The 18,217-nt window shown below is 38.5% G+C and overlaps 1 protein-coding gene across 1 annotated transcript; it reads right to left on the minus strand.

Annotated features, from left to right (window-relative positions):
- Positions 1-282: 282 nt before the first annotated feature.
- Positions 283-15,628, minus strand: LOC127416824 (glutaminyl-peptide cyclotransferase-like). The gene is made up of 7 exons (XM_051656387.1): positions 14,820-15,628; positions 13,383-13,529; positions 12,582-12,875; positions 3,710-3,871; positions 3,474-3,573; positions 1,619-1,735; positions 283-897 (listed from the first exon to the last, which is right to left on the minus strand). The coding sequence occupies exons 1-7, from the start codon at positions 15,027-15,029 to the stop codon at positions 752-754; spliced, it is 1,176 nt and encodes a 391-aa protein (XP_051512347.1). The 5' UTR covers positions 15,030-15,628; the 3' UTR covers positions 283-751.
- Positions 15,629-18,217: the final 2,589 nt, after the last annotated feature.

An 18,217-nucleotide genomic window follows, 5' to 3' on the forward strand; every position in this document is an offset into this window, starting at 1 on the left:
TGCCAGACCCTTCACTTGGTCTTTCAGTTCATAATGGTGACGGCTAAATGACTAAAGAATGTGAAAATATTAGCTATCTCTCCCTCTTATGTCACATTAAATGCTACTGACAGATTCAGACTTTGTATATTTGACACTTAAAACAAGTTCTCTGTGTAAAACAATTTCTTTATGCACAGACTTTGTTTTAAAGTGCACCTCCGCTGCTTTCCCAAACACACTGTGTTCCAAAACAATGAAGATCATTCTTTGAATTCTGTAAGAGGTTACTATGCCATAATACAGTATTTAAAATAGTCACTTTATTTCAGCACATTTAGTGCAAATGATAATTTATGACCTAAAATAAAAGTGTAAACTTCATAAGGAGTCTTTAAACTGGAACTTAACTTGGGGTTCCACTTTGAGTTTAAAGTCAAATGAACAAGTTATTACTGTATGGAGGATGGGCATTTGTTGTTTTTTTTCCATTACTGACTGAAACAATATCCTCTTTAAGTATTCCATCATCATTAGAGCTTATTTATAGTTGCCATAACATAAATGTTTGCCCTATTTATGGCTCTTTTCAGCAGAAAAAGAAATCAATATATAGATACAGTATATCTTCAGGATGTGCCATTCACACTCCAAATCAACACACACTGTTAATTTGTGTGTCTTTTTTTTTTTGTTATATGTGTCTTTGGACATTCTGATCTATGGCTCAATTATTATCAACTCCCATATTACAGAGGCTCAGGTACTCAGCTTAGAGGCTCAGGTACTCAGCCACAAAGATGACCAGGATTCTAGTAAGATTTTCCACCGTGGGCCTGTGCATCCTTTCTTCTGTGTCATCCAGTGTATGCCAGAACTGAGGAAACGGTGTGGGAATCAAATGCAGCACAGGCACACCTGGAGATGAACAGGCACAGGTTCACACAACTTGTTTAACTCCAGAATCAGATGTAGTAAAACAGAAACATCTCAATGATGTCCACAAATGTATGCAAAAAGTGTAATTATGTAGTGTTTCACATGTGGTGAATTCTTGCTGACATGCAATTTAAGCTCCTGATGCAGCCGGATCTTCAAATAGCAGTAAAAATAAAATGCTTCTTGCTCCAGGCAAAATCACAGCCAGTTAAAAGATGCAGTATTTGATGTTTAAAGGGATAGTTCACCCAAAAATGAAAATTGTCATTATTTACTCACCCTCATGATATCCCAGGTGTGTATGACGTTCTGTCTTCACCCGAACACATTTGAAATAAAATAGAAAAATATCTTAGTTCAGTAGGTCCTTAAAATGAGAAATCTCCATTCACTTGCATTTTAAGGACCTACTGAACTAAGATATTTTTCTATATTTCTTCAAATGTGTTCTGGTGAAGAAAGAAAGTCACACATCATGAGGGTGAGTAAATAATGACAATTTTCATTTTTGGGTGAACTATCCCTTTAATATACAGCTGTGGAGCAAAGAGATTTCAGTGTGGGTGGATCTACACAACACAACATGACAAAAATCGAACAATATTAAATTGGTATGCTTGGATAGTAGGAGGACATTGTTGCACTGTAAAGTTTATTTGTGCTTGTCCGTTTATGTTCGTGTATGTGCGTGGTTACTGACCCCTGTTTAAAAATGGAATATGGTCATCCTGTACTGGACCAAGATAAAAGTTTTTCCTGAAGTAAATTTGTTCTGTCGGGTGAGATGTCAACAAGTCCTGTTTGTGGAGTCTCTTCTCTGGAAGACAGACAGACATAGATGCTAACTGTAGAGGTTGCTGTTTTGTAGGTAACAACTCAAATGCGATACAAATATTTGCCTTAAAGGTGCACCATGAAAGTTTTGTTTATGTATTGTTGGACTTTATACTGACACCTAATATATGGATTTACCGTCAAGAAAAAGTTTTTGGTAACAGATGCCACAATAGAAATATTCCTGGGTGTATTTGTCACATGACATGATTATTATTATTTCAATAAAAGAGACAGATAACAAGGGGGTTTTGTGGTCATAAGACCTGCCCCATGTAGAATAAAACAACTTTTTCTTGGTCACTGATATGAATAATCATCTCATGACATCGTGTACATAATTTTAAACATTTGAGTGAAAAACATACTTTTGCACCTTTAAAGGAATACACCATGCTAAAGGTATATTCCAGGTTCAATAGAAGTTAAGCTCAATTGACAGCAATTGTGGCAATTGCTGATTACCACAAAAATACATTTAGACTGGTCCCTCCTTTTCTTAAAAAAAATAAAAAAATAAATCTGGATTACAGTGAGGCACTTACAATGAAAGTTGATAGGGCCAATCTGTAAACTTTAAAATACTCACTGTTTAACAAGTATAGCCACAAGACGAGAACAATATACAAGTTAACATGATTTTAGTGTGATAAAATGGCTCAACAACCTTTTCTGTGTAAAGTTATATCAAATTTTACAACTTTGTTGCCATGACGACGTAACACCATAAAGCCTAAAACCCTAAAAACAACCATAAAAATGCTGATTAAAACAAGTTTACAGCTCAAATAATACACAAGTTTTACCAGAAGAATTAAAGTGCTTTTATAAAATTATAAGTTTCACAATTCTGCTTTTAAACCCCCCAAAAATTGGCCCCATTCATTTCCATTGTAAGTGCCTCACTGTAACCTCGATTATGTTTTTTTTGTTTTAAAGAAAAGGAGGGACAAGATGAAATTTTTTGTGGTAATCAACATTATGCTATACAAATGCTTCTGATTAGCTTAACTTGTATTAAACACAGAATATTCTGACTACCACCCCTGGAGTTGCACGTTCGAATCCAGGGCGTGCTGAGTGACTCCAGCCAGGTCTCCTAAGCAACCAAATTGGCCCGGTTGCTAGGGAAGGTAGAGTCACATGGGGTAACCTCCTCATGGTCGCTATAATGTGGTTCGTTCTCAGTGGGGCCCGTGGTGAGTTGTGCGTGGATGCCGCAGTGGATGGCGTGAAGCCTCCACACGCGCTATGTCTCTGTGGTAACGCACTCAACAAGCCACATGATAAGATGTGCGGATTGATGGTCTCAGACGTGGAGGCAACTGATATTCATCCTCCGCCACCCGGATTGAGGCGAGTCACTACGCCACCACGAGGACTTAGAGCGCATTGGGAATTGGACATTCCAAATTGGGGAGGAAAAAGGGGAGGAAAAAAAAACACAGAATATTCCTTTAAATACAAGTTAATCTCAATTGACAGCATCTGCGGACTGCTGATTACCTCTTAAATAATTTCAGCTTTAAGTCTCTAATGCAAACAAAAGCGAAGACAGTTATGCACATACATTGCACTACATGGCAAACATAGAGTCAAAATTATTTTCCGTGGTTATCGAAAACATACATAGTTGCATAGAGCTTAACTTGCAGTTAACCTGAAATATTACTTAAACTTGGATAAAGGAGGAGACAAAAGTGACTGTGTTGTGCTTATACCTGCAGCAATCAGTCGGTCAAACCATCTAGCTGTGTTATCAAAGTGATTGACAATCAATGGCTCTGGGCCACCGAGCAAATCTAATAGGACAAACAGATCCTGGAAAGAAAATGTTGGGGAGATTTTCATTGTTAAAGCAACAACAACAAAACCTCCTATCTGTTAATATTATTTTAAATAAGTCATATGGCAAACTGTACAGAAAACCAACTCGTCCCTGCACACACAACCTCACCACTGCCTGGAGAAGTGTGACTGTAGTGGATCCAGGAGGGTAGGGGGTGCGAGCCATGAGTTCAGCCAGGTGACGAGAACCGTAGAGAGAGTCTGTGTCTGTCCATTCCTCAAATGCCTCTTCTCCATCAAAAAACACCAGCTGCAAAGTCACTACAGACCTCTGGAAAGAAAGAGACACAGGGAGGTTGAGGTAGTCTGTAATGTGTTGTGACTTACAAGCACATACACTTATTCTCTGTCTGACTCACAGAGACACACATTAAACTTGAATCAGTACAATCTGCACTGTGGTGGAGCTGAGGATGCAGGATCAGCAATTATGCACAATGTTTTCTTTAGTGCAGTGGTTCTCAAGTGATTTTGCTTCAGATTTTATTTTAACATCAAGTGGTGGCCCAATGCAATTCCAAAAGCGGAACCCATATTTATTTTAGTCTGGACTGTATTTTCTTTTAACTTGCATAATATTGGTTGTTGTTGATGGGGGATTAGGGCATGTCATGCATTTGACCCTTATTTGCATCTGCCTAATTTGGCTAACTTCTACAAAGTCACAGATGAATTTGCCATAGAGTCTGACTGGACACACAGTCTTTGTTGTCAACAATAAAGATATAAAAAGTATTTTTTTATTAACAAAATAAATAAAAAAAAATTCTCAGGGGGCCTGGGAAGCTCATCGAGTATTGATGATGACTACCACATCTGGAGTCACGAGTTCGAATCCAGGGTGTGCTGAGTGACTCCAGCCAGGTCTCCTAAACAACCCATTTGGCCCGGTTGCTAGGGAGGGTAGAGTCACATGTTGTAACCTCCTCGTGGTCGCGATTAGTGGTTCTCGCTCTCAATGGGGTGCGTGGTAAGTTGTGCGTGGATCGCAGTGAGTAGCATGAGCATCCACATGCCGAGTCTCCATGGTGTCATGCACAACAAGCCACGTGATAAGATGCGCGGATTGACGGTATCAGAAGCGGAGGCAACTGAGACTTGTCCTCCACCACCCGGATTGAGGTGAGTAACCGCGCCACCACGAGGACCTACCAAGTAGTGGGAATTGGGCATTCCAAATTGGGAGAAAAGGGGATAATAATAATAAATAAATAAAAGAGAAATGTCTCCTTGCCTTTGATGAGTTGATTTTGCTATACTAAGTGCACGATTATACAGTATAGTTAGTTATATTTTATTATTCGCATTAGCACAGTTTTTTTCTCACCTGTCCATTACGCTATCAGAACAGACATGCAAACCCTTTTTTTTTTTTATCACAACCCACCAGTTGAGAACCCCTGATTTAGTGTATGCTGACTTTCCTACACTGAAATGGCTCAAGTCCAAAATTTCCACATTTTCTCACTCTTTTCCTCAGAAACCAAAATTTAAACAGTATTGTTATGTGAGAAATAGAGCTGGGTATTGATTTCCAGATTAGATTTGATTCCGATTCACAAGCTCTCGAATTAAATGCGATTCCGATTTGATTCGATTCAGATTCATTTGAGTATATTTCAGTCATAATGTCCATTTTGCTGACATAGGGAAAAAATGCTCTCTCAGCTAATGCTGTTAATTATACAGGTGATCTCCTAAGTTGGTACATTACAAAAATATCAATTAAATATAAATATATAAATATAATTATATTTATTTTTCCATTATTTTAGCCATACAGCTTTCCAAAAATGTACATATTCCAACTTGAAATTGCATATTGTTACATGTTTATCGTTTACATGCATAATTTGTACTATTTACGTGAATTTGTAGAGTAAGAACTAAAAATAACAGCAATTCAGCGAGCATCTCAAAGAAGTGACCAAAAGAGTGCATATTTATGAGAGCGGAGTCGAATGGCTTATTTACCACATCTGTGCTATGTGTGATTAGAATTAAATGTTTCTTTTTTTGTTGTTTTTTTGGTCAGCAACTGCCTGCAAAGAACAGAAAGTGTTTTAATTTAATTTAAAATCAATTAAGAGACATAATTGAATAACAAATGGGTTGCGTGGATCTCGTCTCTGGGCACACATTACATAAAACAAGTCAAACCAAACTTTTACTCTCAACACGCAGTGAAAGGATCTTGGTGGTGAACTTTTTCCCCACTATACTACTCAATCACTGGTAAGCAAAATCTGAACATTTACCAGCCAGTGGCTAACCATACATTTTTAGTCCCACAGCACAAAATTTGGTCACGTAAGCGAGTGATTTCTACGCCTTGTAGACAGTTGAGTAAAAGTTCAATACAATAATTTCACCCAAAAAAATTACAATTCTCTCATCAGTTACTCACCCTCATGCCATCCCAGGTGTTTATGACTTTCTTTCTTCAGCAGAACACAATCAGTGATTTTTAGAAGGATGTTTCATCTCTGTACGTCCATACAATGCAAGTGAATGGTGATCAGACCTTTGTAGCAGTAGTGTAGTCTCTAGGGCATACGCAGGCATACGCCATATGCTCACCTATCTTTCTAAGGATTTTGCGTATGCCCACCTAAATTGAGTTATGATATGTATGGCCGCCAGAACAGCGAGGAGGCTTTTGACCTGTAACTTTTATTTATACTGAGGTGATGCCACAGCGCCGTTAAGGGAATAATTTATTTACTAGAATTTATTTATTTTTCGGAGTGTCTATTTACACTAAGTGCAAATAGGCCATCTTGTTGGCAGAGGCCATTTACACTAACTCTGCACACCACTGCTCAGACCAAACTCAAGACAGCCATGACAGATTTATTTTGGGGTCAACTGGTGATCAAATTTTTCACGATGGGGCAGAGACATTAAACTGGCTAACGGGTTACACATTTAGTAGATTAAGAGATTGGATAACTAATGGGGCTTTTCCACTGCACAGTACAGCTCGACTCGACTCGACTCTGCTTGCTTTTAGTGGGTTTTCCACTGTGGATAGTACCTGGTACCTTTTTTAGTACCACCTCGGTCGAGGTTCCAAGCGAGCCAATACTAAATGCGATGTCAAAACCCTGCAGTTCACTGATTGGTCAGAGAGAAGCGTCACTGGATTTCCGACACGGGACATCAACCCGCTAGTTTTAAAGTTAGCAACAGCGATAGCAGTATCATTTGTTCATGCGACTTTCGAATTGTAAAAATAAATGGCTGTGTGCAAAACCACACCGTGGTCAATAAATGAGGTGCAGATGTTCCTCTCGTTAGCGACAAATGAAACAACGTGAAACGAAAAAGTCTTTCAGGACGTGTCTCATCTATTGGCCGCACACGGCTACCACCGGACCTGCCAACAGTGTAAGGAAAAGTTAAAAAACCGTAAGTGACTACAGAACCATCAAGGACCACAACAGCTGGAGTGGTTCAAATAGAAGAAAGTGGAAGTGGTTCGAACAAATGGATGCTCTCTATGGCAATAGACTGGCGAGCAATGGGAAGGAGAGTGCCCTGGACTCGGCGTTGTTGGAGTCCACGATGGATGATGGTACGTTTTGTTACATTAACTCTATATTCTGCTTGAAAGCTTCACTTTATTTAGTTGACCAGCTACTGGAAAGCTTGCTTCTAAAATAACCAGGCCAATTTAACTGTTACATTTGTGTAAAATCACCATGCAACAACTGCTTTATGCAGCACAATGAGCTAGTAGCTAACAGCTAGCGGTCGTGTTATTGTTTATGGTCAGAAATGTGTCGCATTTAAGATGATGTCACGGCAGTAGAGGCGGCGCAACTATGACGATCAGCCTATAATCCCACCCACGTTGAGGCGGCACTAAACTGCAATGGAAAAACAAGCTCAGAAAAGTAAAGTGAGCAGTGTCGAGTCGAACTGTAACGTGCAGTGGAAAAGTGCCATAAGTTACTATTTGCACTCCAATAGTCTGGTGGAAACACAGGATTTTAAGACAAACTGCGCCCCAATGTGCAGCTGCAGTAGCTCTGGGTGTAATGATGGTATGTGTATGTGTTGTTACGCTGGAGATCGGAATTCGAATCCCACCCCGTGACATAATTTTTACCATGTCTCTACTCTTAATATTTCCTATAATACTACTTACAGTAATACATAAAAGAGGTTCCTCACAGTGATTTGGTCACAGTGAAGGTCAGGGAGTTCTGATATGATCTGGATAAAATTAACCATGGTTTTATTTAGTAATATTGTAGTAACCATGTGTTTTGGTGGAAACTATATAGAACCCCAATTCTGAAAAAGTTGGGACAGTATGAAAAATGCTAATAAAAACAAAAAGGAGTGATTTTTAAATTATATTTACTCTTTGCTATATTGAAAGCACCACAAACATTATATGATGTTTTACCATGTGAATTTCTTTTTTTTTAAATTTTTTTTTTTATGTACAATAATTTCAAATCAGATGATTGCAACACACTCCAAAAAAGTTGTGACAGTCGAATGTTTACCACTGTGAAACATCACCATTTCTTCTAATAACACTTATTAAGCATTTGAGCACTGAAGACACAAGTTTGTAAAGTTTAATAAGTGGAATTTTCCACCATTCATCCATTCTGCAGGTCTTCAGCTGCACAATTGTATGGGGTCTTCATTGCCGTATTGTGCGCTTCATAATGTACCACACATTCTCAAATGGAGATGATCAGGACTGCAGGCAGGCCAATCTAGCACCAACACTCTCTGCTTATTTGGCCAGTATGTGGTTTGAAGTTGTCCTGCTGAAAATTCCGGGACATTCCTTGAAAAGACGGTGCTGGATGGCAGTATATGCTGCTATTTGGTTTGGTACGCATTTGTACCACGGTTCAACTGATTTTAAAGTGTAGCAACGCATCTGAAGTATCTGGTTTAGCAGCATCAAATACACAGGCAGAGACACAACCTCCACTAATGCAACTGCATGGCTCTGTAGATGCATACGTCTAAATGGACAGGGCAGCACAAGCGCAAAGCTCTTAAACTCGCAGCTTTGCGAGAATCAGTGAGAAGCAAGGCGTGAGAAGCGGAAACCATTTGAATTTGGCACAGGATTCTACATCACCACCCTTGAATTTTCTATAGTAACACTAACTGTAGAAATAGACTGATAATAAATATTATCATAACACTACTTCAGCTCTATTAAATTTGTAATAGGCTACATTAGGGGAGTGAGGGAATATAACACATTTTTTTATATTTATATTTTGTATTTATTGTTTTTACATGTGTTTAAAGTAGGTCTACTGTTTATAATGACAAAAATGCCACAGTTTGTTTTATAGAAATCATGTTGCATCTACCCATGGTAGTAAAGATCCATGCTTCCATGTGTTTACTATGGTCTTGTAATACCACTGTTAAAACTATAAAAATAAATAATTAATTAATAAATTAAAATGTTAAAGAAGGCAAATGTAAAATATATTAACAATATCACTTTTATTATTAGTTTCTGCCTTCGCATTTTAATTTTATAGGCCCCAGATATAGCCCTCCATCTTCTTGAATTCGAGAAATTTTGTCTCACATTCATGATGTGTAAGCCTGCTGAATTTATTATCCAAACTTTAAAATTATGCAATGCATCAAAGTTGCATTGAGAAAATTTATATAAATTAATTTGATTCATATAAATATAAATTCACAGTATGCCCACCTCAGTCACTACTGCAACACTGCTTTGTAGCTCCAAAAACCACATAAAGGAAACATAAAAAGTAATCCATAAGACTCCAGTGGTTAAATAATATGTGTGGATGAGAAACAGATCAAAATTTAATTCTTTTTTTTTTTTACTCTAAATCTCCACTTTCACATCTGAAAGTCACATTTGGTGCCTGTTTAGTTTTACTTTCACATCTAAAAGTGAAAGTGGAGATGTAAAAAAAATATTATTGACTTAAATATTGTTCTGTTTCTCACCCACACCTCTTAAATCGCTTCTGAAGATATGGATTTAAACACTGGAGTCTTATGGATTACTTTTATGTTTCCTTTATGTGATTTTTGGAGCTACAAAGTTCTGGTCACCATTCACTTGCATTGTATGGACCTACAAAAAATCTTTGTTTGTGTTCTGCTGAAGAAAGTCAGTCATACACATCTGGGATTGCATGAGGGGGAGTAAAGTATGAGAGAATTTTCATTTTTGGGTGAACTATCCCTTTAAGAGTTGACATCTAAATTGTTCAAATGAAGATCATGATGCATCAGAAAATCTATTTTTACCCAGCCCTAGTGAGAAATTTAAAAGAGATGCTTCCCACCATCTCACATCAAATGTTTAACATTTCTGGAAAACAACTGTCTGAACTGTCTAGAAAAAGATTTCATATATTTTTCCTCGTGGACTGGTTTTTGGGTCTTGGATATTATGATTGTTCACTTATATAATATTCTGATACATTCCCTTGCTTCTGTATATAACAGAGTGTATTTGTATATTGTACATACGTGTACATATATATATATATATATATATATATATATATATATATATATATATATATATATATATATATATATTACACAGTTGCGCTCAAAAGTTTGCATAACCTGGCAGAAATTGTGAAATTTTGGCTTTGATTTTGAAAACATAACTGATCATGCAAAAAAACTGTCTTTTATTTAAGGATAGTGATCATATGAAGCCATTTATTATCACATAGTTGTTTGGCTCCTTTTTAAATCATAATGATAACAGAAATCACCCAAATGGCCCTGATCAAAAGTTTACATACCCTTGATTGTTTGGCCTTGTTACAGACACATAAGGTGACACACACAGGTTTAAATGGCAATTAAAGGTTAATTTCCCACACCTGTGGCTTTTAAAATTGCAATTAGTGTCTGTGTATAAATAGTCAATGAGTTTGTTAGCTCTCACGTGGATGCACTGAGCAGGCTAGATATTGAGCCATGGGGAGCAGAAAAGAACTGTCAAAAGACCCGCGTAACAAGGTAATGGAACTTTATAAAGATGGAAAAGGATATAAAAATATATCCAAAGCCTTGAAAATGCCAGTCAGTACTGTTCAATCAGTGGAAAATTCGAAGATCTCTTGATACCAAGCCAAGGTCAGGTAGACCAAGAAAGATTTCAGCCACAACTGCCAGAAGAATTTTTCGGGATACAAAGAAAAACCCACAGGTAACTTCAGGAGAAATACAGGCTGCTCTGGAAAAAGACGGTGTGGTTGTTTCAAGGAGCACAATACAATGATACTTGAACAAAAATGAGCTGCATGGTCGAGTTGCCAGAAAGAAGCCAATGCCACAAAAAAGCCCGGTTACAATATGCCCGACAACACCTTGACACGCCTCACAGCTTCTGGCACACTGTCATTTGGAGTGACGAGACCAAAATAGAGCTTTATGGTCACAACCATAAGCGCTAAGTTTGGAGAGGGGTCAACAAGGCCTATAGTGAAAAGAATACCATCCCCACTGTGAAGCATGGTGGTGGCTCACTGATGTTTTGGGGGGGTGTGAGCTCTAAAGGCATGGGGAATCTTGTGAAAATTGATGGCAAGATGAATGCAGCATGTTATCAGAAAATACTGGCTGACAATTTGCATTCTTCTGCACGAAAGCAGTGCATGGGACGCTCTTGGACTTTCCAGCACGACAATGACCCTAAGCACAAGGCCAAGTTGACCCTCCAGTGGTTACAGTAGAAAAAGGTGAAGGTTCTGGAGTGGCCATCACAGCCTCCTGACCTTAATATCATCGAGCCACTCTGGGGAGATCTCAAACGTGCGGTTCATGCAAGACGACCAAAGATTCTGCATGACCTGGAGGCATTTTGCCAAGACGAATGGGCAGCTATATCACCTGCAAGAATTTGGGGTCTCATAGACAACTATTACAAAAGACTGCTGTAATTGATGCTAAAGGGGGCAATACACAGTATTAAGAACTAAGGGTATGCAGACTTTTGAACAGGGGTCATTTCATTTTTTTCTTTGTTGCCATGTTTTGTTTTATGGTTATGCCATTCTGTTATAACCTACAGTTGAATATGAATCCCATAAGAAATAAAAGAAATGTGTTTTGCCTGCTCACTCATGTTTTCTTTAAAAATGGTACATATATTACAAATTCTCCAAGAGTATGCAAACTTTTGAGCACAACTGATATATATATATATATATATATATATATATATATATATATACACACACACATACAGTACTGTGCAAAAGTTTTACGCACTTGTGAAAATGTTGCATAGTGAGGATGTCTTCAAAAATAATGACATAAATAGTTTTCATTTATCACTTAATGTCAAACAAAGTCCAGTAAACATAACAAAGCTATATCAATATTTGGTGTGAACACCTTTGCCTTTAAAACAGCACCAATTCTCCTAGGTACACCTGGACACAGTTTTTCTTGGTTGTTGGCAGATAGGATGTTCCAAGCTTCTTGGATTATTCGCTGCAGTTCTTCTAGCTATTTAGGCTGTCTCAATTGCTTCTTTCTCTTCATGTAATCCTAGACTGACTCAATGTTCAGTGGGGGGCTTTCTGGGGGCTATGACATCTATTGCAGGGCTCCCTGTTCTTCTATTCTAATCTTTTCTATTAGCAAAAGTAATGTTTGGGAGTCTAACATTTATATTTCCTATTGACACACTAAAGCTGAAGATATAAATAACCATCTTAAGACAAATGCTTTTGTGAAACATCTTATGTGCCTAAGACTTTTGTACAGTACTGTATATTGTCCTATTGTGTATTTCTATATATACTTTATTTTCTATTCACTTTTTATTTTTATTCTATTTTTTTATTATTATCTCTGTCTTGTTGCTGTATTGTTTGTGCAGTGGAATCTCCTGTCATCAAGACAAATTCCTTGTATATGTAAGCATACTTGGCAATAAAGCTCATTCTGATTCTGTTGTGTGGTATATGGCCTACCTGCTGTTTGAGAGTTTTCAGTTGTGAGTCCAGAACAGCGGCCAGCTCCAAGATCATGGCACAGGGTACAGCAGAATCACTGGCACCCACAAACACCTGCTCTGGGTTTTTAGGATCTGGGGGTAATATTTTAGAGTCATGGTGGCATGCTAGGAGTAGTCTACGAGGAGCTGAGGGATCCAACACTGCCAGAACATTGGTAAAGGTGACATCACCCTTCGGGGTGGGTGAAACAAAGGAATCCTCCTCCACTGTCCATCCCGCAGAAAGAGAAGCCAGCTGAGACAAGATATGCTGTGGTTGGAGGAAGGGAGTGAACTTCAGTGAACTTCTCCATTGTAATGATATGTGTCAACCCTACTTGATATGCATGGACAACTTTAAGCAAATCATTCATAGGTTGATTGCTCTCTTAGTTTCAGAATCCTGATCAGCCCAACATAGCAACGGCTCAACCAATGATGTGAATTTGAGGTGGGACTATCTGTTTTGACAGACCAATACCAGATAGGGGAAATGTTCGGGAAAACTATTTGAAAACAGTCATTATTTTTGCAATTTAATTTGGTGGCGCAGAAATTACACTTTAAAAAAAAAAAAAGCAATTATGTTATTGGCTACATGAGTTGGAGCTATCATGCCATGTGAGGTGACACTTTACCTCTGTAAATTTTAAACTAACAAAGGAAAACTGAATGCAATGTGAGGTTTAGAGAAGAAAAATAAATGCCACTCGCTTGTTTACAAATCCATTTATAGATGTTGTGATAGCAACAAATTATTTGGTTAGGAGGGCATCACCTGCCGTATCTTCTGACTGCCCGCAGTCCCAGGCACTCGTTCGATCAGCAAGGGCCGCAGGTGAGTCTCCCAAAGACGTTGTCCATCCACCTGAGCTGAAAACTTCTTCACTTGTGCCACAGAATACCTTCTTGGCTTATGGGAAAGCTGCAGATTGAATAGGGTATCAGCTGAACTACCAGACATATCACTATTTTGAGCTTGGCTTAAAGGAACAGTTCATTTAAACACTGAAAATATACCACATCGTTCCAAACCTGTATGACTTTATTTCATCCATAGAACACAAAGGGAGAAGTTAGGCAAGAATTATCAATGAAATACATTGTAAGTGAATGGAGACAGAAACTGATGAGCTCCAAAAATGACAAAGCACCATAAAAGTGTTCCATATGATGTGTGTACTATATTCCTAGTCTTCTGTCAACATGTTTTTATTTAGTCACTGCTGTTTGGTTATGACACCTGGCCACCCAATGGTGTAAGGCATCACTCAGTACCTTTACATGCACTTTAAAAGTTTGAGTTCAGTTGGACTAAAACAATAATTCATAATTTTAAAATGCCACGTAAACACTTTAATCAGACTAAAATCATATCAGTCTGATTTTCGCAAAGTTGGACTAAGATACTTAAGGCAAAAATATACTTCGGGTTGTCTGCATTGCTGATCGGAACGTGCACAGTCTGCGATATGGAAATTTCATCATCAGCACAGTCTGTGCAGACTGTTTTCTCGACACACGGACAGTCCTTGTAGTCGTAGTGTGCATGCGTTGAACGCGTTCGCATATGCTTGCAGTCAAAAGAGTATTTTATGAAAGGCAACGCATTCGACCAGGTGCGATCCAATCTGGAATGGAGAAAAACAAAACTAGATGTGTATGACTTTCTTTCTTCTGCTTAACATTAACGAAGACTTTTAGAAGAATATCTCAGCTCTGTTGGTCCATTCAATGTAAGTGAACAGGGTCCAAAACTTTGAAGCTCCAAAAAGCACATAATGGCAGCATAAAAGTAATCCATTCGACTCTAGTGGGTAAATCCATGTCTTTAGAAGCGATATGATCGCTGTGGGTGAGAAACAGATAAATACTGAAGTCCTTTTTTACTATACATTCTCCTCCCTGCCCAGTAGGTGGCAATATGCAATGAAGCATACCTGATCCTTTAGATAATGAGATCATAGCACGGCATAGTCCAGCATGTGTGCACATGAATCAGTGTCAAACCTGGTACAACATGCCTTCACGCACCATTTCAGAATATATGCTAATTAAATTTGAGAGCTTTACTTTTACTTTTATTGCATGGAAAAGTGCATTATGAACGTTCTGCATAACTTCTCTTTTTGTGTTCCATACAAAAAGTCTTACGGCTTTGGAACGACATGAACTTTAAAATGCAAATACTCAGTTTAGCTCAAGGTCAACTCACCCTGTCCCTGATAAGATGTGCAGTATGATGCTGAGGGGCGCTGCTGGGCTCTGCTGACAGGTACAGTCCCAGAAACATGGCCAGCGACATCACACCGCAGAGGCACAGCAACAGCACGCGCACCCGCACCGCTCTCACCGGATCACAACCGGTCAGCGCGCGCCCGTTATTCGCGTGTAAAGCTTTGGACCTTCGGCCGTTTTTAGACATATTTATATAGCAAATCCTAGGCGTTGACGGCCGACTCCCGGTTACAGACACTGGGAGGCGCAGTGACAGACAACTTCGTCCGGTAACGATAATGTCACCGTGCAGCGCGCGCTGGTGCTTTGTAAAATATTGCTCTATAAAACATTTCAGAGCTCAACCAAATGTGCAACGTTTGACAGCAGGGTTTTATTAACGAATTCTAAGAAATATTCTGTCAGATAGTCTTGAACAGCCTCGTAAACAAGCGCCTTTACTCTACAAGTCGACAGTACAAGCATTACTGGTCTCCATTAAAACGCCACCTTGCGAATGAAAAACAATATTACCAGGAACTTTTTTCACAGTTCTGCACATACAGAGAGCCAAAACATATTCGAGCAAACATTGAGCTGGACTTTGCTACTAGAAGTCAGTCAACACCAACAGCAGCAGTAACTTTATATTCCCATCATTACTTATTCATGCAGGAACTGAAGTTGCGAGATGTTTGCCATACTTGTGAAAGGCAAAACTTTACTAATTTTCTTATTTTATTCAGTCATTTGATATGTGAACAGTCTGCCGCAGGGTGATGATTCTTGACAACACTTCCGCCAAGATGTCCGTTTTGGCTGACTGGCTATGTCATCTTAAAGGGACAGGCGACAAAAACGCTGAAGAACTGATAAACAGATATTAAATGGATTCGTTCACCCAAAAATGAAAATTCTCTCATCATTTACTCGCCCTCATCCCAACCCAGATGTGAATGACTTTCTTCTGCTGGACATAAATAAAGATTTTTAGAAAAATATCTCAGCCCTGTTGGTCCATTCAAGGCAAGTAAATGGTGGCCAGAACTTTAAAAGCACATAAAGGCAGCATAAAAATAATCCATAAAACTCCAGTGGTTAAATCCATGGCTTTAGAAGCGATACAATCAATCAGATCAATATTTAAAGTCACCATGAATTCAAAATTGACAATCCTTTTTTTTAATTATTGGATGTTTTTTTTTTTTTTTTTTTTTTACGATTTATCCGTGCACATCCTTTTCTCTGCTGATGTATGTCATGGAGGAGGGCTGGGCAGTAAGGTTGACCAATAGCCAGATGATTTTCAACCCCTCTCGTCCAGCCAGCTGTCAATCACATAAACGATCTCAGCAATTAGCAAACAGCATAGTGATAATGTATATTTTGTTGCTCCCCTCTCCAAACCCTCTTCCCTATCTCCAAACTACCCTGTTTGCTAGCCCGCTGGCTTGAATTTTTCACTTCGAAGAAGGATATCGGAAAACTCGCATTTGTGTTTTGCGAGGACAAGTGGCTGGAGTTTATTTATTTATTTATTTGTGCAGCCGGAGATTTCTTGCAATGTATGGTTTGAGTAATTGTTCTTTATTCATTATGTTTGGTTTATTGTGATTCGATAAATGGATATATTGCTTTTTACTCGCTTATTTCTCATTCATCTGCATTGGCACAATGGCTCCCGTATCATTGAAAGCAAAGACTGCGATGTGCTGTGTGCGTTTGTGGGCTGACAATGTTGTAATGTTGACAGTTAGATCATTTGTTTCTCAAAACTTTTGCAAAGCTGGCCGGTATTGAGATCGCTTCTCAAGTTTTCCCAGTAAGCGACTCTGACATGAGCAGCACAGTGGAAAGGGGTATGTGTGTGTGTGTGTGGCTGTAGCCTATTGGCTATTTTTAAAAATGGGACAAGTCGTTCGAAATATCCCACCCCCAATTCCTGTTTTAGTAGGAAATATGTCAAAACAGCAAATCGAACAGGGCTCTTCAAGGGTTTAAGTCCTTTTTTACTCCCTGTCCAGTAGGTGGCGACATGCATGAAGAATGCAAATAGCCAAAAAACAAGAGAAGACTGTGAAAATGAAAGTGGACATTTATAGTAAAAAAGGACTTAAATGTTGATCTGTTTCTCACTCACACATATCATATCGCTTCTAAAGACATGAATTTAACCATTGGAGTCGTATGTACAGTATGTACCATTTACTTCCACTGAATGAAACAACAGAGCTTAGATATTTTCCTAAAAATCTTCATTTGTGTTCTGCTGAAGAAAAAAAAGTCATACATCTGGGATGGGATGAGGGTGAGTAAATGATGAGAACATTTTCATTTTTGGGTGAACTATCCCTTTAAGAAATGGATTGAGTTGGTTGTAGAGGGGCCATATCATGCATACTGTATGTAACAATAATACATCTACATTGTATTGTATTTATTGTTTTGAGGTCCAGAAATGTTAAAAAGTCATAATTTTGTTTCACACGAGTCATTTTTTGCTGCTGTGCTTTTAAGACTTCTTTGTTGCATTCATACACTTTGGTGGGTTACAAACAGACTGTTCAAAATGGCATACTACTCTTACTATTTCTACCATATCTTTATACAGCAGAAAGTATGCCATTCCAAACTCAGAGTTTTGAACGTCCACATCATTCAATAACAGGCTGTTTGCAAAGCCTGAATACATACAAAAACTGTGCTGAAATGTGTCACACAAACTGTTAAATGGATAGTTCACCCAAAAATTTAAATTCTGTCATCATTTACTCGGCATCATGTTGTTCCAAACCAGTATGACTTTCGTTCTTCCGTGGGACAAAAAATGAGATGTTAGGCAGAATGTTAATCTCAATCACCACTCACTTTCATTGTATGGAAAAAAAAAATGCAATGAAAGTGAATGTCGATTGAGGCTAACATTCTTCTCACCATCTCCTTTTGTGATTCACGATGGGTTTAAAACAACATGAAGGTGTGGACTGTGGAGATGATGACAGAATTTTCATTTTGGGGTGAAATGTCTGTTTAAGAGCAGAATGAAATGGCCAGGGAAATTGTTAAAAAATAATTTCAGCCACTCTTTCCTAACATTGTGGTCATTCAGAAGGATAAGCAGAGCGGCAAGTGCTACACACAGCCAGGAATGGCACAAGGTTTGACAGACCCCCCCCCCCCCCCAGAGGACACCAGAGGAACTAATCATAATAGTATACATCCTACTTCCTTATTCCTCACATAACATTACTGGGCAGATCATGTTTTCTTAACACAGAATAGGCATCGTTGGTGTGTACATATGGTGGGTTTTTGCAGCTTTGTTACAAAATTACCTTTTTGGATGAGGCTGAACACAAAGTTTCTTTCCTTTTTTTCTCCCAATCTAGCATAAAA

The sequence above is a fragment of the Myxocyprinus asiaticus genome, chromosome 26, assembly GCF_019703515.2.
Source record: "Myxocyprinus asiaticus isolate MX2 ecotype Aquarium Trade chromosome 26, UBuf_Myxa_2, whole genome shotgun sequence".
Taxonomy (NCBI): Eukaryota; Metazoa; Chordata; class Actinopteri; order Cypriniformes; family Catostomidae; genus Myxocyprinus; species Myxocyprinus asiaticus.

Coding starts and splice junctions, on each gene's coding strand:
- LOC127416824 (XM_051656387.1), bottom strand. CDS start 15,029: ATGTCTAAAAACGGCCGAAGGTCCAAAGCTTTACACGCGAATAACGGG. Junction 12,876..13,382: donor GCAGTCAGAAGATACGGCAG/GTGATGCCCTCC, acceptor CTCCAACCACAG/CATATCTTGTCTCAGCTGGC. Junction 3,574..3,709: donor TCACACTTCTCCAGGCAGTG/GTGAGGTTGTGT, acceptor TTTTCTTTCCAG/GATCTGTTTGTCCTATTAGA.